Source organism: Lissotriton helveticus, chromosome 8 (genome assembly GCF_964261635.1).
Source record: "Lissotriton helveticus chromosome 8, aLisHel1.1, whole genome shotgun sequence".
Classification (NCBI taxonomy): Eukaryota; Metazoa; Chordata; class Amphibia; order Caudata; family Salamandridae; genus Lissotriton; species Lissotriton helveticus.
The window spans coordinates 1,172,532,460-1,172,559,247 of NC_136069.1; the positions used below are offsets into that span (position 1 = coordinate 1,172,532,460).

General features: G+C 43.6%; 1 protein-coding gene across 1 annotated transcript in view; it reads right to left on the reverse strand.

The window, feature by feature from the left end:
* LOC144773203 (granulocyte-macrophage colony-stimulating factor receptor subunit alpha-like) overlaps positions 1-26,788 on the reverse strand; it is a 408,548-nt gene that overhangs the window by 67,455 nt on the left and 314,305 nt on the right. Inside the window, exon 7 of the mRNA XM_078658092.1 lies at positions 24,658-24,800. Coding sequence (XP_078514218.1) covers positions 24,658-24,800 — 143 coding nt within the window. The remainder of the gene's footprint in view (positions 1-24,657; positions 24,801-26,788) is intronic.

Sequence of the window (26,788 nt, forward strand, 5' to 3'; positions counted from 1 at the left end):
CATATAGGTGGGAGTAGTAGGAGTATTCACTCTGTCAAGCATTATGAAGTCTCCAGAAGTCTATTAAGTCCCACCCCGCAGTCCAGTTCCTGAGTCCTCTAGCTATAGCGGCAACGAGTGTACCCCGTAGTGGAGGAGTGGTTCTATCCATCCTATATCGTACACACAATTAAAGTCTCCTCCTAGTATCAGGTCCTCATGTGCCACCCCTGATAGTGCTCCAGAAAGCAGTTCCAGGAAGGGAATCTGGTCACGGTTTGGTGCATATATGCTTCTCAATGTTAGTTCCCTGATCTTCAATTTGCCTTTGATCACAACAAACCTCACGTCTGCATCTATTATTTTCCGGGAGAGCTGGAAGGGGACCCCTGGCTTGACCCTAAGAGGAACTCATCTTGAATCGCTGAGCCCTGCTGACGCTGTCACGGCTCCTTCTTCGCAACACGGAACTGAACCACCTGAGCCCTGCTGACGCTGTCGCGGCTCGAGCTTGAACTCGTAACCATCGAAGCCCTGCTGACGCTGTCGCGGCTCATCCTCTCTAAGACCTCGGAGCCCTGCTGATGCTGTCGCGGCTCGAGCTTGAACTTGTGACCACCTGAGCCCTGCTGACGCTGTCGCGGCTCCTCGAGAACTTCTCCGGATCGAGCCCTGCTGACCTCGTCGCGCTCGAGGAGTACTCTGGTCCGGCTGGACCATCGAGACCACCATCACGACCCAAGCCGACTCGACGTGAGAGAAGCCGCCAGTACGACCATCATCTACCGTATCCCCCGGCTCGAGGATTGAGAGCCGTGCGCAGGGTACGCCTCGTACTGGCCGAAAGGCTAAAAGACTGTCCCGCTTCCCTCTTCCCGAATCCTCAAAGACTTTGTGATCCCTCGATCATTTTGTACATAAGAGTGCTACTTTCTTTTACTGCTTATAAAGAACTTGTTACTAAAATCCAACGGTGTGGTGTCCGTTCGAAAGTGTGGTGTGAGCGCAGTTTGTACGATCCTAGACCCGAAGTCCTCCCCGGTGGGGACCTCACGATAATACTCGGCAAGATCTGTGGGAGAGGTGGGTCCCGGGGTGGTCGGGTGAGCACAACCTGGCCCTCTGAGATCGCCCCTTCCAACAAGGGGCAAATCATAGCAGTAAGGGACTATGTCAGAAAGAGATCTATCGAGGTATTCAGCCCCAGACAGCATCGGGACAAGGTTATCGCAACATATCTAGTTGTGTGTGCAAATCATATAGGTGGGAGTAGTAGGAGTATTCACTCTGTCAAGCATTATGAAGTCTCCAGACGTCTATTAAGTCCCACCCCGCAGTCCAGTTCCTGAGTCCTCTAGCTATAGCGGCAACGAGTGTACCCCGTAGTGGAGGAGTGGTTCTATCCATCCTATATCGTACACACAATTAAAGTCTCCTCCTAGTATCAGGTCCTCATGTGCCACCCCTTGCTAGTGTTCCAGAAAGCAGTTCCAGGAAGGGAATCTGGTCACGGTTTGGTGCATATATGCTTCTCAATGTTAGTTCCCTGACCTTCAATTTGCCTTTGATCACAACAAACCTCACGTCTGCATCTATTATTTTCCGGGAGAGCTGGAAGGGGACCCCTGGCTTGATCCACACAAGCACACTTCTTGCAAAAGCCGAATAAGTAGTTGTGAATAGTTGCCCACTCTACCTCCGTCTCAACCTGGTTACCTCCAATTCTGTTAAATGGGTCTCTTGCAGCATTACCACATGTGTTCCCCTGCATCTGATATAGTGCAGGATACTGTAACGCTTGGAGGGCGAGCCCATACTCCAAACATTCCAAGTGAGGAGCTTAAACTCCTCAGCCTGACTAATATATCATGTCATCAATCAGCATAGTGTCCCCCCTGCACCCCCTCCAGAGCATCAGCTGGAAGAATAATCCCAGACCTCCTGGCATGTAACAGCAAACCCAACAATTCAACTCCCCAACCCATGAACGGAATGACAACGGTCAGCTGCCAAGTCTTGCAAAAAGATTGCATGATTCTAAACTACAGCAATTAAGGCCCAAAGCCACTAGCACAAGGATCTATGGGGGAGGGTGACTATCTCACGTAATACCCAACAAAATACAGATATGCATACTGGGCGCCTTAGCCTAGATTGGCCATTCCACCCAGTGCCCAAGAGTGCCTCCCGGCCACCCACCGCACCCCCTCTTTATATACTCCCACTGTGAGGAAGAAAAATCAGATGTGGCTAAAAACAACTCCGGAATATGGCCACCCGACTCAATAGAGCAGAAGAGGAAAGGATATAGGGGAAAGAAAGGGATCATCAGACACAAATCACTTCATTTCATCTGCTGTTTGAGGAATCACAACTGGTAAACAGACACTGCCACTACAGGACGTGTCTGAGTCTGAACCATCAGCTTCTCATTTCGACCCCGAACCTCTTTCCGACGACGACCTCCTGCTTCGCATCATGACAGCAACTGCCTGTAGCGCTTCTGAGCTCTCCGTCGCTGTTCGTGACAGGTTCAGCCTCCTAACAGTCCTCCACCTTTGGCGCCTCCGGAACCTCTTCCCAGTGTCTCTGGCTCTGATCGATCGACCCTCTCCCTGTTGTATGGGTTAACCTTCCGTTTTATAGGCCTCGATCCACTCTCAGGCAGACTTGGGGTCCGTACCGAACTGGGTTGTCTCCTCCAGCATGATCTTGAACCGGGCCGGCAACATCAGAGAATATTGGATCCCCTCCACATGCAGGGCCTTCTTGAGTTCAACGAACGTGGTACGGCGTCTCTGGACCACGAGTGTATAATCAGGGAACAGAGACACCTTATTGTTCTCAATTGTGTATGGCAACTCCGAGCATGCCCTCTGCAACAACAGATCTCTGTCTCAGAAGTGAAGCAGTCTGGCCATCACAGGGAGCAGCGGCCTTACTGGTGCAGCGGCCTGGTGGTCACAGGTGAGCTCTTTCCAGGGTATAGAACTGAGACAGCCCCTCTGGTGTCACCAACTCACGGAGCCATGCCTCCAGGTATTTGAACATGTCTTGGCCCTCTACTCCTTCTGGTAAACCTAGAACCCTCATGTTGTTTCTCTGGTTTCGCCTCTCTGCGTCTTCCGCTCACTGCTCCTGTAGGTTAACCCCACTGGAGAGTTCTCCCACCTGCTCAGTCAAGGCCTGCTGCGCTGTGGCGAGCACCTCCAGTGTTGATTCAGTTTGTTTCACTCTGGCCGCCAATTTGGCGGCCAGAGTTTCTGTGCAATTGTTCTTACCTGCACCTCTGAATGTGTTTCTATGTATCATGTGTTATGCTTTTATACCTATACCCCTAAATGTATTGTGATGCTTAGGTGGTTGTTCCTCCTAGTACAGGTGTTGCTAGTGAGTTCCTGGTTCCCTTCGTAATATTTTCCTAAGGTGGTTAGGGTTGCGTAGGTGGTACTTACCTGTTACCAGTGATTACTGGTTGTGTGCTCTTTTTTGTGCTACAAGTTATTATATGTGCAATGTCCTAAGTGCTAATTCTAACAAGTATCCTAGTTCTAAAAGTGCTTATTCCTGACAGTGGTCCATGTGGCCCTGTCCTGTACATACATCCCCTGTAAATTCTGCCCGTGCCTGTTGGCACATTGTAAAGTGTGTGTTTTTATCTAATGTGTTTGGTATAATACAAAGGCTATTTTTATATATAACCTTGTGTGGAGTTTCCTTTGTGGTGGGCCTTGGGTGTTGTTGCTGGGTGCGCGCGCAAACACTTAACTTACATTGCCTCCGGGATAAGCCTTACTGCTTGCGTCACGTTGCCTAGAGGGTGAGCAGGGGTAATCTTTGGCGTGTAACTCCCTTGCCCTGACTAGAGTGGTGGTTTCTACCTGGCTTTGGCGCAAGCCTCAGCCAACCGAAAAAATCCAATTTCTAACAGTGAGCATTTGCATCGTAGTGAGTCACAATAGCTGCAGGTACCTTCTCATCTCACCACCAGAAAGTCCTACGACAAAGTACCACCAAATTCACAGCATGGCAGAGAACAGCGCGGGCTGCAATCCCTGAAGAGGTTTCTTCAAGTTTTAGTTAAGTCTACGTGCCCCAGTTTAAAAGGAACATTCCTTTCACGAGCCTGCCTAGTGTTCAGTACACCTCCCTCACTCACCCAGTGGTGCGTCGCCCTGCCATGCCAAAGTCCTTCTTACCCCAGTCTTCCAGCTACTGGGCCGATCCGCCTCTTTGTGCAGCCAAGGAGTACGTACCAGTCTCCAGCGGTCCCCTTACATCCAGAGTCTCCTGCGGATTAACGTTGGTGCTGCCCAGCACCATTCACCCAGGCGGCACTGTCACTCCAGGCCGCCCAGCCAGCCAGTCAGATCTGACAGGAGGCGTCATCACTGTGGGCCTGGATGCCACCCGGCACAACTCATGTGGCCCGCAGTCGTAGCTGCCATTCACCAACCTGGGGCAAGGTAGGATCTGACAGATCTGCTCTCAGCACCACTCCACCTCCCACTGTCTTCGCTGTGTCAGTCCCACCTGCCTCCGCTCATCCTCCTGTCTATCTCCGCAATGAGCGGCAGGATAACCTGGCCTCACCGGCCGCACCAGTTGCTCATTGAGCTTTCGAGCAGCAACAAGGATCGGAGATCCACCTCTGAGCGCCACCACAGTCAGCAAGGAGGCCCAGGCAAGAACAGCCTCCTCCAACCAAAATATGAAGGAGGCTGTTGTATTGTCCGCAACAAGGTCCACTCCCGGGATCTTCCATGCCTCCTACACGGTAGCGTCTCTCCCAGGAAATACGAACAGGCCAATTACAGGCACCAAGTCTACCGCCTCAGCTGGCCCCAGCTGGACCCCGTTCACCAACAGTGCATTGAACAGTGCGTCAGGCTCCAGAATCCACGGCTCGTCCTCCGCAGGCAATATCCAACACCTGCCTCAGGCCACCTCTCATCTTCCTGCTCCGTCTCCACTGCAGGCCGCCATCTTTGCTGCAGCCTCGCCAACCCCGCGTCGCTCGGCCACCACTCCCTGCTCGTTGCTGGAACCGTAAAAGACAGGACCGGGGTCGGCACGCCACTGCTACCGCTGAAACCGCTTTCTTATCCTGGACCCATTTGAGTCAGCCACCGGTAAGAATCTCTGCTCTCTTGGGATTTCTCAGTCAGCCAGTGCATTTAATCTAGCCCCAGTCTCAATATGAGCCTTACATGTGCTTTTCACCTCTCTCCACCCTTACAACTGCGTGCACTAATTGGTGTGTACATTCAGCAACAGCCCTACGGGTAAGCATTTTTGCTTTCCTAATTTACCTAACCCGCCCTCGTCCCTTCCTTCCCCCCCAGACCCCTCCCCTCCTTGCCCCCCCCGCCCCCCTTACCCTTCATCTCCTTCGCCCGGCTACCATTCACTCCCCTCCCGGTTCCTCTTCCATTCCCCTACCCTCACCCCTTTCGAGCTACTTAACTTTGGTAAAATGGAACAACCTTTCCTTCACATTTATCAGATTAATTCCTGATTCTACAATGAAGACTTGTCCTCAATATTCAGACCTGGATTCTGCCTACCTAATTGAAAGGTAGAACCCTTTTTTTCGCTTTTGCTTTACTCTTCACGATCTTAATTCTTTTTCTTGGAATAAGGGTACTAAACTCTATCTATTCCTCTTCTTTTACTCTATAGAGCACAGAATTCCATTTAAGTAACCAATGTCCTGATGATGACCTAAAGTCATAAAGGTTGAAACGCCGTCGACCTTGCAACGCCAATTGCAGCTTTCCTTCTCTCCTTTTGTTTGGTCAATTTGTGAATAATAAATGTAATTTTTGTAGATATATGTAAATAGTGTATTTTGACCATTTGTATGCTAATTGTTTATCTTATGCCGCCTCACGTTGTCACATAATCACTTGTGTCACTGCGCCGTTCATTCACCTTCACTTTGCCAGTACACTCTTGGTTATTCTTGGTTACTGTAATTTATTTTGCCAAATGTGCTCTTTACATGCAAAATAATAATTTTGTATTACTCTTTGGTCTCCCTTGTCCCTTCTTTCCCTGTTGCATTGTGATTAATTCACCTGTAATTTGTCCGTCTATAAGATATCCTTGATGAGACACTGTATCATTGATATTACCACAGTCAGCAAGGCGGCCCAGGCAAGAACAGCCTCCTCCAATCAAAATATGAAGGAGGCTGTTGTATTGTCCGCAACAAGGTCCGCTCCCGGGATCTTCCATGCCTCCTACACGGTAGCATCTCTCCCAGGAAATACGAACAGGCCAATTACAGGCACCAAGTCTACCGCCTCAGCTGGCCCCAGCTGGACCCCGTTCACCAACAGTGCATTGAACACTGCGTCAGGCTCCAGAATCCACGGATCGTCCCCCGCAGGCAATATCCAACACCTGCCTCAGGCCGCCTCTCATCTTCCTGCTTCGTCTCCACTGCAGGCCGCTATCTTGCTGCAGCCTCGCCAACCCCGCGTCGCTCCGCCACCACTCCCTGCTCGTTGCTGGAACGGTAAAAGACAGGACCGGGATCCCCAGCACCTCCGGCAGGTCAGGCCCCCCGAAGCCCACCTCTGGGCACGGGCGTAATCAACAAAAAGTCAGGATAATTAGCCTGGCTGGCGCAGAGCTCTCAGCTCAGGCGTCCTCCATCAACGGCTCCTAAGCCCGCCCCTCGTGTTTTTATAGCACTTTCTGTATTATGATATATGCGCAAAGTCACATGTCAGGGTGGTTCGTTCTTCATCACAGCCTAGGTTTTGTTCTCCTTTACTGTCAATCTTAACCCCATAGTTGGGCCCTAGCGGGGCTCAGTTGTTTACCCTACACGCATAACTCTGTTTACCTGACCACAGCACTGCTTTTATGGGGCTATGGGCATGGATCCCATCTACTAGTTATAATCGATGCTGGTAACATTTGTGACATTGTCCTAAATTACTCTAAAACACTCCACCCACTTGGGGTTGGGGTCATAGTTAACGGGCATTTTTTATCCAGTTGACAATATGTTCCTGAATCCTTCTGAAACTTTTAATGCTTAGTATCTGTTCAGTGCATACAGGTAATTTACCTATGAAGCGCTTGCTCCTGTAGGACTGATTATGCACCACGTTGTCACTGCACCAGTCAGGGAACCTCTTTTACCACAATTTACCCCGTCATCGGGCCGGTACAGGCCCCCTGACTACTTGCACGTCTAATCCAGCATCCTTAACAACGTGGTAGCCACGCTCTACCACACCCCTTCTGAGTGTGATGGCGCTGGTCACGTGACGGTGTGACCACGCCTCCCATCACATACCTGGAAGAGCCCACTGCTGCCTCTCGGTTAAAACAGCGAGGAAATACCATTCTGGAGGATCCTCGGGTTGCCGATTCGGATCTTGAAATAGGCGAAGCCCAGTAACCCTCTGTTACTGGGCTTCACATAGTGAGTATTTCAGACACTATGCGGGTGAGCTCTGCTCTTCTCCACCTTTAACCCCTTTCTTTCTACGGGCTGCACGATCGCTCTAACATGCCATCCCGTTTACCTTTTCACCTGTGAATAGAGCCAGCACCTTGACCCCGGCTTCCATGAGGCACGTTATTTTGCGTTTCTAGTAAGCCCCCCTTTCTCCTCATTTACGATTCACGGCAGTTCCATTTTTACGCTCTTAACAAGCATGCATGCTTTTACTTGATTGTACGCTCTCACCATTTGTCTGAGAGCGTAGACACCCACTCTAAATGAATGTTGAATGTGGTTTGTAATTTGTCATTTGTATTCATGGACTGATCATGAATCCTGAGTGATTGTGCGACTGGCATAATATCACTTCATGGTGCCTCACATTTAGTCTAAGGGCGTAGACACCCACTTTAAATGAATGTTGATTGTGGGTTGCAATACATTATCATGGGCTGATTATGAATCCTGAGTGATTGTGCGACTGGCAAATATCACTCTATGGTGCCTTACTATTTGTGGGGCACACCACGTTGTTATTACTAGTAGTCACCAGACACATCTTGTGTATTTTCACATTCAATACACTGGATTGTGGATAAGAGGAGCACTCATTATTTTCTCTAAGGCACATTTTATGCAATTTATTTGTTTTGCATGTGATTGTTTGTTTGTCTTTCAGAAATTTCTCTTTCGACAATTGAAGAGAGGGTGTCTGGCTGTGAGTACATGGTTTGGTTCTGTAGTGATCAAGGGTAGGGTACACCTTAGCGTGTGTAGACCACCCGGGTCACGTCACCTGGTCCTGATGAAAACCTGGTATTATCACCATCAGGTTGAAACATGTAGACCATGTTTCACTTCTTATCACTATCAAGATAGCGGAGGTCAATTTAACCGAGTACGGCATCTCTACAAAATTTTTTATTTTGTCCAGTTGCTCCAGATTAAAGACTTTGACGGAGTTAAAGCTGGCCAATTTTTAATTCACCTTTTTCACTTACTTACACCATGAAAAAACCTGCTCCACTGTAATCAGGTGTTGAAGCACACCCGGATAGCACTCAGCTATTTGGGTGGGACCCCTATGAGGAAGCATGTCACCAACTAGATTGGTGAGTGAGGGGTCTTCTTAAAAAGAAGAAATTCTCCTTTTTGTGCACCTCCCCCTATACCTCTGAGACATTGTTGTGTCTCCAGGGTGTACTCCTTCAACTGTTTGCTAACTATACTATAAGGGGACCAGGAGTATTCCCTTCAAGAAAACCCTTTCTCTCTCCTTTGTTGTTTGATAGTCTGTGTGAAGTATGTCATGTAACAATGGGAGAGTCTGAGGCTCTTGTGGGAAGTCTGGGGTGATGGCCTGAGCGCTTTGTCTAAGTCTGACGAACATAAATAGTTCCATCGCAGTGGGGTTATTGTCACAGAAAAACAGTTCTTTTGTAAGGCACTCGCCAGCTACATAGATATCTCCCCACTTTTTAATCTGGACTGGTCCAAGACTTGTCTGTATAACCTTTCGTAAGTGACTTGTAAGTCTGAATGGTACTCTATTGGCAGGTGAGGGGAGTGTAGCATCTGCATATCTAGTCTGGCAGCTATTTTCATCCACACCATATTGGTACATGATACCATCAAGGGGTTGGCTTCTCGCTGTTTTGGCAGTGTAGAGATAAATCCTGACAGGAGCATGGGGTGCATGTAACCCATTTCTACTGCTAAACGTGGCATGAAGGGGGGTGGGTGAAACCAGTACACCGCGTAATGCGCTTGTGCGCAATGATAGTATAGTTCGAGATCGGATATCTCGAATCATCCTTGTGAGAATGGGAGAGTACTTCCCACTTACGTCTCGGTTGTTTGCCTCCCATGTCAATCAGATCATTTGAGTTCACAGAGCTTTGAAATATGCTTTTCCTGGGTTGTATGGGATGTTTGTGAAGAAATAAAGCATTTTGGCCAGTATGGCCATTTTTATTAGTGATATCCTTCCTGCCATGGACAGTGGCATCTCGATCCAGCGAGTTATAGAATCTGTTAGAGTGTCTAAGGTTTTGCCATAGTTTGTGCACATCAATTCACTTTTGTCCCTTGTAACCTTAATCCCAAAGTATTTTACTTCTGTCTCGTTCCATTCCAGGGGTAGTCCAGGGCATAGGGTGTGACCTTGTCAGTAAGGGGGAATATGCTTGACTTTGTCCAATTTATGTTTATGCCCGAATACTCCCAGAATTCAGTAATTTCTTTTAAAAGTGGATTCAGATTTTCCTGTGGGTCCTATGGTAGCCATCTTTGAAGGTTGAAGTTTCAAGTTTATTTATTATGCTTGATTAATTAAAACCGTTGCATACAAACGATAAAAAACATTCTTGTGTTAAAATTGTTCTATAATAAATGGTTTTACATCGTATTAAAATAGTACAAATTATTAAAACATTCTGTACATTAGCCTTGCTCATTACTAATATTATTTTGAGTATGGTTATTCTTGTTACGATCCATTCAGTTCATATGAAGCTTAGTCATTTTGCGGCTCTTTCTTTGACGGAGATTTGTTAAAATGTAACAAAATGCATTCAAAGATACTTCATTTTTTATGTGAGTATCTCACTAAAAGGAGATTTGGGTTTCAAGACAGCAGAATACATTTAAATCCTTCAATGGTCTCATTTAGAGCACTTCAGAGTTGTACTCTGTAACTTAGCCCTCTCCACAATTACCAGTAATGGGGTTATCAGTAACTTGGAGGGGCAGAGTGATTGGGTATTATATAAGGGACCCCGAGGGGCCCTGAATATAAGGAATTAGTTGAAGAATCTATAATTCACGTCTAGATTGCTCTAGTTTTTCATTATTTCCTATGCTTTTCACTTGGAGACTTTCTTTGCTACTAGCAGGAGGAAACTTTGCTTGAAAGACAGAAGATCCAGGTTACACAGCCCTCATCTCATTTTTTTTGTTTTGAAAATCGTTTTTATTAGTATTTCATTGTATAATGCAGTACATATGAATCAGTTTGTTGTAAACGTATTTAGGACCCTATTTAAATATTCCCGATGTATGCCCTTATGTGGTTATATCGAATCATATCCTTATAAAGGCATAAGAATCATACCCATATTAAGTCATAGCCAATGCAGTCCAAATACGGCAAGGCTACTCCCATAGACTCCTAGAAGGCACAACGCGTTCTTAAACAAACCAAGCCTCCAGCAGCCCGGGAATTCCCCCTGCTTCTGTATTGATTTGTCCTAGAACTCCTGGAGTCCTGAAAGAACTGCGAGTTCTTAGTGACTTCTTATGTCCAACCTTACGTCAAACTCGGCACCTTCCAGGTATAAATATACCAGCATCTGCCTTAGCAAAACACACGATGGTTTGAAGCAGATCGGCTATCTACTTGCCCGACGCCCTGCTGTAGCGAGTGCCGAAGGAAGCCGACCCTCCCATTGACACACTGAGAGAGACGCTGTCTTTTCTCCTGCTGAGAAATCCAGCTCCAGTGTTTCCAAGTCACCCTTGCGGGTTGCTGGGAGATCGAGTCCTGAGAGAGAGATACAAGACCTCCTTCATTCTATAACAAAGGTACGGAGCTGATTAGACCCTTAGAGAATTCTTGATTCAGATTCTTGGCAGGAACTATCGTAACTCAAACTGCAGCACACTTACTCCTTCCCACATACTAGGCTTAGGTTAGGTACACCGAGGTAGGCGCATCTTAGAAGCACCAGTTGAGTACATTTAGTCATGATTTTATCATTGTATATATTTGATCTATTTTAAATACCGTATGGCTCAGAAACCATACCATGCTTTTTCAGTATTATTTAATAATACTCCTTTTACTGTACGCACTTTACTTTATGACAAGTATTGCAATTGTAGCAATTCACTTCTCTTGCATGAGAAAGAAGACTGTTCAATAAATAACCTCTTTTATTGAAACCGCCCGTCTTTCTGTTCCTCTGCACTTCTGGTGAAACTAAGCATGCACGATTGACTGAGTAAAATAGCTATCTATTGTTTCCGCGACTCTGGAGGTATACTACGTATTCTGGAGGGAGCAAAGTTGTCATGTTTTTGCGGTTGTCAGAAACTAATCCCTTCTTGTGTACTCGAGAAAGTTTCTAGTGACCTCTGAGCTAGCTGGCATTCATAATTGAGTCTAACATATTCAATAGAGACCTAGTCGACCTAAGTCCTACGTCTAAGCTATTGTTTTTGTTATTCCAATGCGCAGAGCCTATTGGGAATATAGGAACTACACTACATGGCGCCCAACGTTTGGTAAGGCGATCATTTAATGCTAAATACTAGAGTAACTCAGTCGTGCTTTTCACACAGACCCCTTTTTCCCATAAAAACTCCAATAGACATCTGGAGTGGGTGAAAGGTTGTAATCCGCCAAAACTTAGTAGGACGAGAATCCTATGCATTAGTTTATGGTTTAGTCAACATTGAAGGATACAGTGTTCCAAAATATTGTGCACCTAATCTTTGTTTCCTTGAAACGTGCTCTGCAAACTTTCTGTCAGCAAAAATTAGCAGCTCAAGCAGTCTTAAATGACACAGCTCTCCAACAAAATGACCCGGATGCTATATTCATCCCGGCAAATATAAGGAAAACCATAACTATAAAACTTATAGAAAATGGAGTATCATCAAGAGGTGGTACAGTCATATTTGTGGTAGAGGCCCATGAATATCGGCAGACAGAGGTATTCTATTCATGGATAACTTTTCCAGCAGCAAATGCTGTGACACACGAGTTCCACTACTACAAAACAGAGGACCCTCCAGAGGAATACGTCCCTTTCGAGGACGTTGAAATTCCACTAACTTACCAAGAGCATCAGCTCTGGTTTAATGGCGCCCTAAAACATCAAAATCACATTACCAGGCTCGGTCCACTAGGTAGACCAGGAGCCACATGGCCGGTTCTAGACAGCTATACACCGCATCCTGACATTGAAAAAATGTCAAACGGAGAACTTTTAGTTCAGCTAAAACAATTAATCAAAATACATAGACAATTGGTCCAATATGTCATGCGGACTTTAACAGTTCAAACAGCAATAAAAATTCCACAGCACACCCCTCACCAGGGGAACACAAATAAAATTACACCACAGACTCTACTATCAGTCATTGGCAAATTACCAGCAAAACGGGAACAAATTCCGTTATGGTTAGCCTAGAAAATCACTCAAATAGAGGCGGTATTTCCTGATACTACACCTCATGTGAAACACAGAATTCTGACTATCTGTCTTCCAATGGGGATCTCACCACATGTGGGGGACTGTGACACTTGGGGCACAGTCTTTGCTTCGATTTACACAAAAACACATGGTGTTCCGTCCATGGCGGTTATACCAGACGTACTAAGACAGATTCAAAATGAATACGGTCCAGAACCTGCTTTAACTCTAGGTATGAAATTACTAAAAGACTTTAAGCAAGTCTCGGCTATATTACTAGCCAACATAAAAGGAGAAGCAGCATCTGTGGCGATCCGCCAAAAATTAAAAGAAACAGATATAGCAGAACAACCTTTTGAACTTACCAGAAAAATTGAAAAATCCTATGAAGAATTAGGTAGAGATAGTTTGGGTGGGAAACCACTAAAACCACAACTAACTGAAAATCCTGAAAAAAGTTTTATTGAGAATAATCTCATTACTACAAAAAAAGAAGTGGGAGGGTAATAAACAAATCACTCCCAGAGAAAAACAGTTTCAGTCCAGAGGAAGGTCTCCCCAATGGAGAAATAGATCTCCAGGACGAGGGGACAGGTCTCCACAACAGGAGCCCTCTGAAAAAAGATACAACCTCAGAAATAGGGATAACTTAAGAAAACCTGACAGATATCAAGATAATGATACACGTCCCTCTCGATCTTTTCAGACTTCCTCACAGAAATTGGAAAGAAGAGGACGGTCAGAACATAAAGAAGAGCGCGTCAAGTCCAAAGACAAGGAACCTGCTCCTCAAAGTAAAAAATTACAATTTCCTAAAAAAGAAGGTAGCTAGTATTAAAATACAACATGCCGAGGATTCTGAGGACACAACTCAAGAACGGAGAATGGGCCCAGACAATGCTAGACAGCGCTGCAGAAGTAACCATAGCTCGCAAGATCCTGATGAATCTTCTGGAGACAGTGGACATGAATGAATACATTCAGGTGGAAACTGCAGACACCAGAGTTAGTGTACCCCATAAATTATATGAAATAACATCACGTATAGAAGGGGACAAAACTAGGAAAATAAGAGGTCTCTTTTTGGAGAATCTTTCTAAAGGCTATGATATCCTTCTAGCAGAGAATGACTGGCCACCAGAGTTTGTCAGGGAGTGCCCACATGGCGAAGAAATGATTATGCCTGCCTTCTCAAATCACATTCCAATTCATAAAAAATACACATATGCTAGAAAATGGGCAGTGGCCCAAGCCCCTGCATTATATAAAAATCATGTAGGATGGGATGAGGATTCTCCTCACCATAAAATTCAGTTAAAAAATCAACCTACTGCACAGAGGCAGTATCCTGTTAAGCAAGAAGCTAAAAAACAAGTCAGGGAGATCTTAGATCAGCTTGAATACCAGGGGGTGATTGAAACATGCACTTCACAAATGAACAACCCTTTGTTTCCTGTCTCCAAATCAGACGATTCATATCATCTAGTTTTGGATTACAGACACCTAAACTCTTGTTGCAAACATTTGCAGTACAAAACTCACACAGTGCAGCACTAATGAATAACATCGTGCGCAAAAAATATAAAACAACATTAGATATTTCAAATGGTTTCTTCTGTAAAAACATTGCACCAGAAAGCAGGTATTTGACCGCTTTCTCCAGTATGGGGGCACAAAAGCAATTTTGCCGTCTCCCACAGGGATTCAAGAACAGCCCAGGATTATTTTCAGCCAGGGTAACAGAATTACTACAAATATATGATGATGAGGCATTATCTTTTGTCGATGACATCTATCTTACAGACGATGACCTGGAGACACACTTGAAAAGAGTGAACACCATTATACTTGGGTTCGCATTTGAAGGGTACAAATTCAACTTCAAAAATCACGAATTGCCCACCTCACTGTCCTATTTTTAGGATATGAGTTATCAAGTGAAGGCAAAAGCCTAGCAGACAACTTCTTAGAAAAGTGTGCAGTACTCCAAGCTCCAAAAACGCTGAAAAACTTACAATCAATTCTAGGTTTTCTGAATTTCGGAAGAACTTACATTCTAAATTATGCGGAGAGGGTTAAACCACTCTACGAATTAATAAAACCTGATTTCAAACCAATTAATTGGACTCAGAAACACACAAAAATGTTACGATCAATACAAACAGACATCTTAACTAAAACAAAAATACAAACACACGTAAACGAACGCAACCTTGTAATCCGAGTCATCCCAGGGAGATGCGGATTTACGTACCTGACCTCTAATGAGGGAGAAACGGTACCAATAGCTTATAAATCACACTTGTACACACAAGCTGAAATGAAATTCAGTTCTACGGAAAAAGTTCTGACTACGGTCCAAACTACTGTAGCAAAAGAAAGAGCCCTAGCCCAAGGCAAGAGTATATCTGTTTTAACAGCAATATCAGCCCTTGAGGCAGTAACAAGACTGAGCATTCCAAATGCTATGGCATTGGATCCAAAATGGATACAATGGGTTAATTCACTTGCTGCAACAGACGTGATACACGCATTTGATCCCAAAATGAAAAAACTAGAACATCTAGAATACGAACATGAATGTCCTCTGTCGATCGAAATTCTGCCTCTCGAACAGTATACCTGTGTAATCTACACAGACGTATCTGCACAACACTAAGTTGCGGATAAACAGGTTTACAATGCAGCGGGCGCGATTGTTAAAGGTCGCTGGCGCTTAGGTAAATTTAGACCAATGGTCACTAAAACTGAATCAATCAGAAAATGTACAGCTCAGCGAGCTGAACTACAAGCTTAAAAAATGGCGCTTGAGAATGCTGATCGCGAATTCCCCACACTAATAGTGTGCGATTCGTATTTCTGCGTCCAATAAATTAATGCAGACCTGGATTGGAAATGGTTACAAAGATGAGATAGGTGCCACAATCAAACATAGGAAACTATGGGAACAAGTAGTTATTTTACAGAAAGAACTACAAAAGACTCACGTGATACATACGCAGAGTCTTCGACGTGATGGCGTTCACGTTGCAGGGAATTTATTGGCTAACAGAGCCACAACGGCAGCGGGCCAACCGGCTTCCGTAGCTACAAAAAAGCGTTCAAAAAACAAATAGATGGAGAAACCATGCTGGCAGTAAAAGCCTCATTAAAAGGCGACTATACATCATTACCTCTAAACTATCCACTCAACAATACATACATAATTGATGCGAACTCCGTTCCTTTTTCTCAAATCCCTGGAGTGGGGGACAGAGTAATTCCAAACACGAACCGGAGAGCTTACTTGATTCAAGAAGCACACATGGGAATGGGTCTGAGGCACCAAGAGATCCTGAAATCTCTAATAGAATTGCAATCACAATACTGGTGGCCGGGGATGAGCGTGCACATTTATAACTTTGCAATGGATTGTCAGGACTGCAATAGAGATCGCAGTTGTGAACCGGACCAGATACCAGCCCAGACACCTCTGTTAGACAGCATTAGGCTATCTACACGTAGACGTCCACACGGAAAAATGCGATCCCATAAATATTAAGACGAGATTCATTTGGATGTGGCCCCAGCGCTCGGCTGACGCCAGAACTGTTATAAAAGATTTGTGAGTCTTTATCGGCACATATGCAATTGGCATGCTACATTCTGACCAGGGTCCTGCGTTTAGCTCACGAGCTTACAAGGAGGCCATGGCCAGCTTGGGCATTGCATTGCGGTACTCTAGTCCATTCCATCCTGCGGGAAATGCGGTAGTGGTGAGAAAAAACCGTGACATAAAGCAATCTATAACAGCGAGGGTATTAGGTTCGGGTGATGGGTGGGTCAAACATATAATAAGTGTCCAACGTAGTCTTAATAATCTGCCAAGACATTCTCTGGGTGGAATCACTCCGTATGAACTTTTGTTTGGTACTAGAATGTTAATTGAAGACCTTGCTAGTCAGACTTCAGTGGTGGAACAAAAAACCTTTGATATCAAAGATCGTTTGGCTGTTTTACAGGACTTAAATGAAACAAGAAGAAGTCTAAGTAACACAAAGCTAAAGCCAACGGCCACTGGAGAAAAACCACCTGTCCCAGCAAGACCTGTCTGGATTCCAAAGATTGGGGATCTGGTCAGAGAAAAGATCGCGGTGAAGAAGGAATTTGGGCCTTCTTACAGAAAAGCTGTACAAGCCTTGGCAATCAGCGGAACAAGATCAGTAGCACTACCGCCCCTTGCTGGTAAAAAGGAGAACAGAGTTGTATCAATCAACCTGGTAAAACCACAATCATGTGGCCAATAATAAGTAGTAGGCCCAGTGGACTCCCAAGAAGTAGCAGAAGACCAAACCTTGCTACAATTCAAGAGGTTCAAACTGAGAGACTAATCACATTTGATAAACCTGCAGTGAATAGAGAAGGACTATGCAACCTTGAAATATCCACACCAGTTCAAGGTTTCTTTAAGTGACGTTGTATCACCTAGTACTTTCTCTGATGATTGGGACTTTGAAACTATTAATAATATGATGTCAGACTTAGAAATATCAGAAAAATTTACAGAACATGATTATTTAGAAGGTTCATCAGATTATGAAGAAATGTATTGCTTTAATCATTATGGGCACCACTAGTTGCATAAATCTGCTAATCATAGAAATATTTTCACTTATACACTTATAATCAGTGGGAACATTGTCCAACACCACTAAAAGGCAGCTCGAAAACATTTTATGAGAAATTCCCATACTTCTCAAGGTGTAATAACACTGATCCAGAAACGTTTTATGTTAAGATTGTAAATAAAACAGGAATGAAAAACAGGTTGACAAATACTAAACTGATATATTCTACAACATTTTATGAAAAATTGTCTACATTTGTTTTTGAATTTTGGAAAAACAACATTGAGACAAAAACAATCTGGGGTACCAAAGACTGTCAGGTACCAGGTTTAGAATCATTATTTAGAGCCTGCATGATCCCAGAGCAGATAATGTTCCTGAATGACACCATTCAACAAACAAACTGTCTTGGCCTAGCCAGGATAAAGGACCTAAACAAACCGTCTATACCAAAGCCCAAACCTGATAGTAATAGCACTACAGATACGGAGATAGACGTATCCCATATTTTACACCAAAACAGAACTAATCCTGATTGGAGAAAATGGTTGATCTGGCCCACAGACACTAATAACTGTCAAGATAGATTCCTGAACAAACCACTGGGGTTCAAACAGAACAGGCCAGACCCAAGATATTCCCAGAGACAACATGCAGGGATAGTAACAACATACAGTGTAGGAAAACTATGCCTCGAATGGCTACAGAAATCCACACTACCTGAAATTAGGCAACACTTGACCTTACTTAAAGAAGGTGCTGACTTGCGAGATTTCTTATTGGGACCTCGCAAACAGCGTCAAAAACGTTTCATATACGCCGGTATATACGCTGCTTACAACGAAGCTTGTAAAGTAACGCAAATTGAAACTGCTGAAAAAATACGAGAAATTGATCGTATTAATTTGGAAAAATCACTGTCTGTAGTGGACAATGGGTTAACGACTCTGTCCTCCAGAATTTATTCACTGGACAGCATTGTATCATCTGCTATTGATATAATAGAACAGGATATGCTAATGTTACAACATGGCCAGTCCCAATTACGTTCTATTGTACAGTTAGGCTGGACGTTACAAAATCTCCCTTCAGGCTACGTGTCATGGCGTCTAATCAACACAACGTCATTATTTTCTATCTTTAACCTTACTGATAAAGAAATCTCTTTGGCACAAAGACAGGCAGACTATACGGTGCTGAGCATTGAAAAACTAGAAAGATTGCCATTGACAGTATCGGAAAGACCTGTCATTGAATGGATAATACATGGCACCATTACAATGCCGATAACGACTTGTCAGTTTCAATATTGCCAAAAGCACATACCAGCGGGCCTGTATGAAAGGTTGGATAAAGGGTACATCAAGTCAACCTGGAATTTACCTTACACACATAGATGTTGGAGTGGGGGGAAAAAAGAGGTATTTCTTAGTGGTAACAACTGTCAGAATTCACTGAGCGGTACACTTCTGTGTCAAGGAATTAACTTGCATGGAGCCTGCGAAGGTTCATCAAATAACCTTTCATGCCACCTGCAAGGCACCCCTGCTACACAAATAGAGCTTTTTTCAGACGACTTTCCAACGGCAGTTACATTATGATAAGTGACCGCAGATGTTGTGGCATGATGCCAGGAAGGGCCTTTCTCGTCAGTGTTACATCCAGGGTCACTTGCTGTATGCAAGTATTGTATCCAGACAGCAAACCAGACAAGGAGGCAACGATATGGCCGTCTCTGAATATCTCTTCTATTTGAATTGATACTTTAAGCAGAATGAAGTCTATTATTTTACAAACAACTCTTCCTTTAACCTCGTCTAGAGAAACGTATGATCTGCAAGTTGCAAGGACAGCAGCAGAGATACATGCATTATTATCGGCAAATTGGCCCATGTATTTCGTAGAAATGGTAAGCCAAATCTTAAACATGTCTGATACCAGTGGCTTTGCACATGTATTTAAGACAATTTCTTCGGGACTATTAGCACCCTTTGAAGCAGTCCTGAGCATCTTCCCGAATTTCTTCCATTCTGTGTTCGGCGGCCTGCCTCTCATCCTGGGACTCGTAGCAGGAATCTTATTTTTGTTCCTTCTGCTCCGTTATGGCAAGTCCAGTCACAGACAAAACTCAGGATACAATGGAAGAAACGCTCCTAGCAATGAGATACCGACATAGGATTACTAAAGTCCTCGGCTTGGCTCGGCTAAGAGATCTGAATACTACCTGGTTTCTTTCATTCAGAACAATCTGGCAAGATTGCATCCTACCTGTTCTACGATGCCTGCTCTGCGGAGAAGAATGCGTGTTAGACGTCTGTCTCACACTTCCATCAACAGTACCTATGGATATCGATGCTTTGCTTGGTTCGGTAATGGCTCATGCAACGTGTTGTCCCCAGCGGCTACCTATTCTGATGACGGCATTCGTTGAGACCTCACCATTACGATTAGGTGACGGTGGGGTACGAGATGAAAGCGGCACACAGGTACAACCTTCTGTGACCATTGCTGATCTAGACACCGATGACGGCAATGCATCTCACATATGCACTATTTCTACTTTTGAGTTAATGTTCTCCCCTAACAACGAGAATAGCTTTTGAAAACACAAGCACACAGCGTTCCCTGAACTCTGAATTCGACCTTCAGTTTTGATAAACAGAACTTCTAAAAAACTGTGGAACTATTTTTTCACAGTTAGCGAAATAATTTTTTTCCCAATTTCCCAAAATATTTACCTTTTTGGCACATGATACTCTGCTTAAAGTAGAACTATTCTTAGAGAACAAGATTTCTATTTTTGAAAAACTCTAGAGACAATATTTTGATTTAGCCTGTAGCACATGTACAGTATCGTATAAATATGTGATGAAATGGTCTCGACCTTCTCTTCTGTATTAAGAGCCATTTCATAAATGTAATTTTCGTGATTCATTCAGTCAACATTCCAATGTACAAATATATGCATTATCTGAATGATACCACAGCTTACAAAACATACAGTATACTACTCATTTTCGTGTATATACCATTTCAAATGCATTTGATGTATTTTGGGGTGGGATGGAAAACACATGCATTGTTATATGTTTAAAATTGCTTAGTATTTAGTAATGATGGACATTATACGTGGAGTGGGTGTTGTAAAAGTATCTAGGACCCTATTTAAATATTCCCGATTTATGCCCTTATGTGGTTATATCAAATCATATCCTTATAAAGGCATAAGAATCATACCCATATTAAGTCATAGCCAATGCAGTCCAAATACGGCAAGGCTACTCCCATAGACTCCTAGAAGGCACAACGCGTTCTTAAACAAACCAAGCCTCCAGCAGCCCGGGAATTCCCCCTGCTTCTGTATTGATTTGTCCTAGAACTCCTGGAGTCCTGAAAGAACTCGAGTTCTTAGTGACGTCTTATGTCCAACCTTACGTCAAACTCGGCACCTTCCAGGTATAAATATACCAGCATCTGCCTTAGCAAAACACACGGTGGTTTGAAGCAGATCGGCTATCTACTTGCTTGACGCCCTGCTGTAGCGAGTGTCGAAGGAAGCCGACCCTCCCACAGACGCACTGAGAGAGACGCTGTCTTTTCTCCTGCCGAGAAATCCAGCTCCATTGTTTCCCTGTCACCCTTGCGGGTTGCTGGGAGATCGAGTCCTGAGAGAGAGATACAAGACCTCCTTCATTCTATAACCAAGGTACGGAGCTGATTAGACCCATAGAGAGTTCTTGATTCAGATTCTTGGCAGAAACTATCTTAACTCAAACTGCAGCTCACTTACTCCTTCCCACGTACTAGGCTTAGGTTAGGTACACCGGGGTAGGCGTATCTTAGAAGCACCAGTTGAGTATGTTTAGTCATGATTTTATCATTGTATACATTTGATCTATTTTAAACACCATATGGCTCAGAAACCATACCATGCTTTTACAGTATTATTTCATAATACTCCTTTTACTGTACGCACTTTACTTTATGACAAGTATTGCAATTGTAGCAATTCACTTCTCTTGCATGAGAAAGAAGACTGTTCAATAAATAACCTCTTTTATTGAAAATGCCCGTCTCTCTGTTTCTCTGCACTTCTGGTGAAACTAAGCATGCACGATTGACTGAGTAAAATAGCTATCTATTGTTTCCGCGACTCTGGAGGTATACTCCTTATTCTGGAGGGAGCAAAGTTGTCATGTTTATGCGGTTGTCAGAAACTAAACCCTTCTTGTATACTCGAGAAAGTTTCTACTGACCTCTGAGCTAGCTGGCTTTCATAATTAAGTCTAACATATTCAATAGAGACCTAGCCGACCTAAGTCCTACGTCTAAGCTAACGTTTATGTTATTCCAATGCGCAGAGGCTATTGGGAATATAGGAACTACACCACAGTTATCACAATAATAAACATCATGCTACTTGTACACCATGGCATTAATTATAGCCATTTCATAGCGTATAACCTATCCAACATTTCAGTAGGTAGTTTCGCTGATGCGAGGAGGCACATGGGTATAAAGCATGTGTCCATGAGAGATGGTTTGTGGCTTGTACTGAAGACCGGGCATAAGCTTGCCTTGTAGGTGACTTAATGCTACACTTGAGAATAACGATCTGAACTCTTCTAAACTGGAGGGTAGAATAGGGGTACAATGTGTCTATATTGGCGTCGCATAATATGGGCCAGCGGGTTAAGACATCCAGATTATGCTTCTGGGTGCGTGGTGCAGAGAAGGGAAGGGAAAGGGCATCAGACTGGAAGTGATATATGGACCGAATACCCGGGCGAATGCATAATGATATTACACGATCATGTTGAGCACGGTATGTTATAACGCAGGCTTTACAACGCAAGTCGTTTCAACGACTTGTGCTGGAGGGCGCTGGACTTAGGGATAGTACGATTTACTATTCCAACACCAGTCTACGTACAGTAGGGAAGGTGTTGGAATAGTAAATCTTACTATTCCTTAGCTTACAGCGCCATCCAGCGCAAGTCGTTAAAACGACTTTCGTTGTGAAGCCTGCATTGTAAACCTACCGCGGTGAAACGCCCGCGTAGTAAAGGTCGTCCCTCCCTCGGGCTACTATCCCTGGCCAAACAGGTGCCTAACATGCAGAGGGACTGCAGTGGATTTCCACGGTGTGTGCATACATTGCGGGGGAACGGGCGCTCTGGGACGATGGCTCCTCCGTCGCTTCCTGTTTATAGGAGTGTAATAGGATAGCCCATTAACAGCCCTCATCTCATAATGAGGGCCTATTTTCGAGAGTCTCTGGTTTGCTTCCTCACATACCTCACATTCCATCAAACCCAGTCGACATTTTTATGCTCTCTTGATATTAAGCCATGATTGTTCTTTAGGGTAAATTTTTAATTCTGTATTTTTTCAAAGCCATGAATCAAGTGTGTAAAAGTATGGTTATATTCAAATTGATGCTGTGTACATCTCCAGAGTAGACATTGCTAAAGTTCTCTTAAATGAACAGCTCATAACTATTATTTTTTCACGTATTTTCCCAAACATGCATCTTGCCCATGTTCTTTCTTATGATGATTTAGAACAAGGGTATACTCCGGAGAGATAAAAAGCACAGGGATACTACGTTTTCTGGACCTCGTCTTAATAGTAGCCAAACGTCTCATTACGAATCACTGGAAATCCTGTGAACCGCCATCTATCATGGCCTGGTCACATTCCATCCTCAACTGAGCTAGAGCCAAAGGAGCGTCTCTCCGCAGGGAGGACTCCCTACGACTGCGTAAATACCCCATTTTATCCAACTGGGACCAGCCGCGGTCGGTAGTAGGTGTACATGCAGGGCGGTGACGTGGGGAGGGGGAGGGGCAGGGTGGGGGGTAGTACTCTATGGATTACGGAGCTTTACAGGTAAGTAAACATATAAATAAATAAACCGAATTTCGTTGCGCGCACTGCCTCCCATTTGGGGAGGCAGTGCGCGCAACATAATTTGTTTTATTTACTTATATGTTTACTTACCTGTAAAGCTCCGTAACCCATAGATTACTACCCCCCACCCTGCCCCTCCCCCTCCCCACATCACCGCCCTGCATGTACACCTACTACCTACCGCGGCTGACTGGGACGTGATCTTGAATGCCCTCCAAACTGCATTATATCCCGAGATGGACACCAGTGAAACATATAAATAAATAAAATGAATTTCGTTGCGCGCACTGCATCGCATTTGGGGATGCAGTGCACGCAACAAAATTTGTTTTATTTATTTATATGTTTACTTACCTGTAAAGCTCCGTATTCCATAGATTACTACCCCCCACCATGCCCCTCCACCTCCCCACGTCACGGCACTGCATGTACACCTACTACCTACCGCGGGTGACTGGGACGTGATCTTGAATGCCCTCCAAACTGCATTATATCCCGAGATGGACACCAGTGATACTACTGAACTATGACTCATACGTGACCAGGCATTCCTACCCAGGTCACATTATTAGTATCTGTACTGTTTGTGTTTATCTTGAGATATTTACTACATGACGCTTGATTTACATTGTGGAGATGGTAACTCACCCAAGGCGAATTGGAATGGTATTGAGAGACAGCGAACCCTCCTTGTGTCTCCCTTACCCTCACCCCGCCTTGTCCTACCCCTTCCCATAATGTTTACGCTTGATCCCTCTGAGCTATCTGTTTGCTCATAGTTAATTAACATACATGTCACTGCCATGGAGTGTTATAGTCAATGCAGTTGTACACTGACCGCTTGCTTAGGGATATGACTATCTTTCCTATGTTGCTCTGTGTATGATAGTCGCTTACAAATCCAGGGGATGCATACCCCTTCAGACCAATCGTAATATATCCCTAAACGTGTCGTATATTGTATTCAGAGTTAATTAACAAACACCCTTGTCTTTTAATTACACCTGATTTGCACTATAACTGCATTATGTAAAAATCCTAATAAACAGATCTAACAAAAAAATGGTGATTTAGACCAAATTGTAATTTCCGTTATATCTTTAAAAACCAAAATTCTTAACCCATTGACTGCATTCAGACACTTTTTACACGGAGTAAAGGATTTTTTTTGTATTCATGGCCAAGGATAGTGAACTTATAGGATGTTATTTACTATGTGTTATGAGTTTAAATTCCAACAATTTGAATGTTTGATGAAATGAAGACCTACACTTAATTTATTCAGTTTAATTTAATCCAATTTATGCACACTTTGCCTTGCCCACCGCTCAGTAGTGTTGTGGGAGGCATGCTGGAGAACTTGTTAGCACCTTTTAGCAAAAGAACGCACTAGTGATTTCATTCCAACTCATGGTGCATTTTTGCTGAAAAGCAGGGACAAAAATCAAAATTAATCCGTCAGAAAATCATTCACAGAGTGCTGATATTCTCTTACCTCGCTGTTTTTGCTCTTTATGATGAATTCATACTCAAAGCACGCATCTGCGGCGGGATAATTTGTTTTTGGCGTTTCCCACTTTAGTGTCAAAGTATCAGACCCCGGTAACACTGTGATGTTTCTGGGAGGATTCATCCTTTCTGAAATAAAATATTTGGTAAAATATTTGTTTACCTGTTTCACTAGTGTAATTAAAGAAAACGTAGATGTATTTCTGACTATCATAGACTACCATTGAAGTAGACAATGGCCTACAAATGAAATTTACTATACAAATAGGTATACAGACATAAATGATGAAAACTATGTCAATCAAAAAATTACTATATAAACATGCAGTGTTCAAATTTTAATTACAAAGTGCTTAAATTGATAAAGCGCAAATAAAGCAATGTCCTACATGTCTTCGTATGTAAAAACTTTGGCCCTGATTCACAACGTTTTTTTTCTCCTATCTTAGACCTGAGTTACACCTGAATATTCAGGCCTGATTCCCAAGCATTTTCTGTGAGTAATATCCATGAGAAACTTGGTTACTCAATATCATGTCTTACTTCTAGAATAACCCTGGAGCAGGACATACCTACTTCTAGAATACATTTTGTAAACCAGGTCCATAGTTTGCTTTTTGAGTTCATATTCGATATTCAGAAAATGATCAACGGACATCTTAGGTCTGTTAAGGGAACAAAAAATAAATGTTCTTCTTTGCCGTGTTTATAATTTATGTCATGCAAATAAGAGATACCAACATTGGCAAAGTAACTTTGATAAGGACAGGCAGAAAAACAAGCACTAGCAAAGCAAATTAGACTTGTCTTTAAGAGGAGTTAGCCAACCTTTTAGCTTCCTTGTTTCTGATCCGGATCAGAATCAGGAAAAAAGCAATCCTTATTGCACATGCTGGGCATACCTCCAGTATCTGTGACTCCAGCGGCGGGGAATCCAGGACATTTTTCCATGCCACTGTAATGAGGGCCTTGGAGTGCATTGGAATGTCTATTTGATTATTTGTATGTGTTCTTGCAAAGGCACAATAGAAACTTGAAACATGATACATGTGTCCCGTATGTGCATCCTAAAACTGGGATTGTTTGATTGATATCCTTATCACAGGCTTGGCTTCTGAGGGTGGGGGTCAATATTACCGTTTCAGATCTTGAAGATGGTGATGCCATACAGTCACCTCAGAACATGAAACTTATGGTAAGAGACATTTCAAGACTGGTGGTTGAATCATTTTTAGAATTTCCAGTTACTTTGAATGATCAATCTATGCACTTAGGAACTTTTGCATTTCAGATTTGGTTCTGACTGAAGAGTGACATTTCAATATCTCAGGGTGTTGGGAAATCTAAATTCTGCTTTTATCACTGAGAAAAAATATATGTTTAGTCTAGAAATAGTAGTGTCTCATGTGATGAAACACATACTCACTGCATTTTTTTGAATGATGCTAATTATGATCCAATGACGTAATGTTGGATGTATCCAGGTTGGACTTTTTTTCTGATAGACTGATATGACTCAAGTGAAAGAAAAGGTTCAATCCTTGATAAAGAAATATGCTGCCATTACTAGTGTACATTTTGATGCATTCTAATATCTATATTAACTTGTCGGTTATTATCCCAAAGTTCAATTACCCCTTTAGCACATGCCTCAACTGTAGACATATATGAAACTCCTGTTTGTGAAGCTCATATACCTCTAACTTTCTTACATGTCATCAGTGAGCCCTGATTCTACAGTTCTCTCAATACCGAAAACACAATGGGATCCCACCTTCTGAATCCCTAGCACTTCCCTTTCTCTTGTGGGGGTGAATACACCCAAGCAGCATTTCAATCGATAATTTATCTTTTCACTCAATGATGGTTGTGGTTTCCTCAAAGTGTTGATCATAGTTCCAGGGGCATCTCATCTAGTTTATGACCTTATAGCACATGCAGGTAAATCTTCTTTCCATCAGGTCCTGTTTGAGGTGAACTGCCTAGTCTGCCTGGGCTGGGAATAATCAACCATTAATAACTGCCTGATGTAAAGTAACCCTGGGTGGAGTTGCGCTACGTGAAACTCCGCGAAGTGGAAAAAAAACTCTGCTGCGATACGCAGAGCTCCGCAAGCA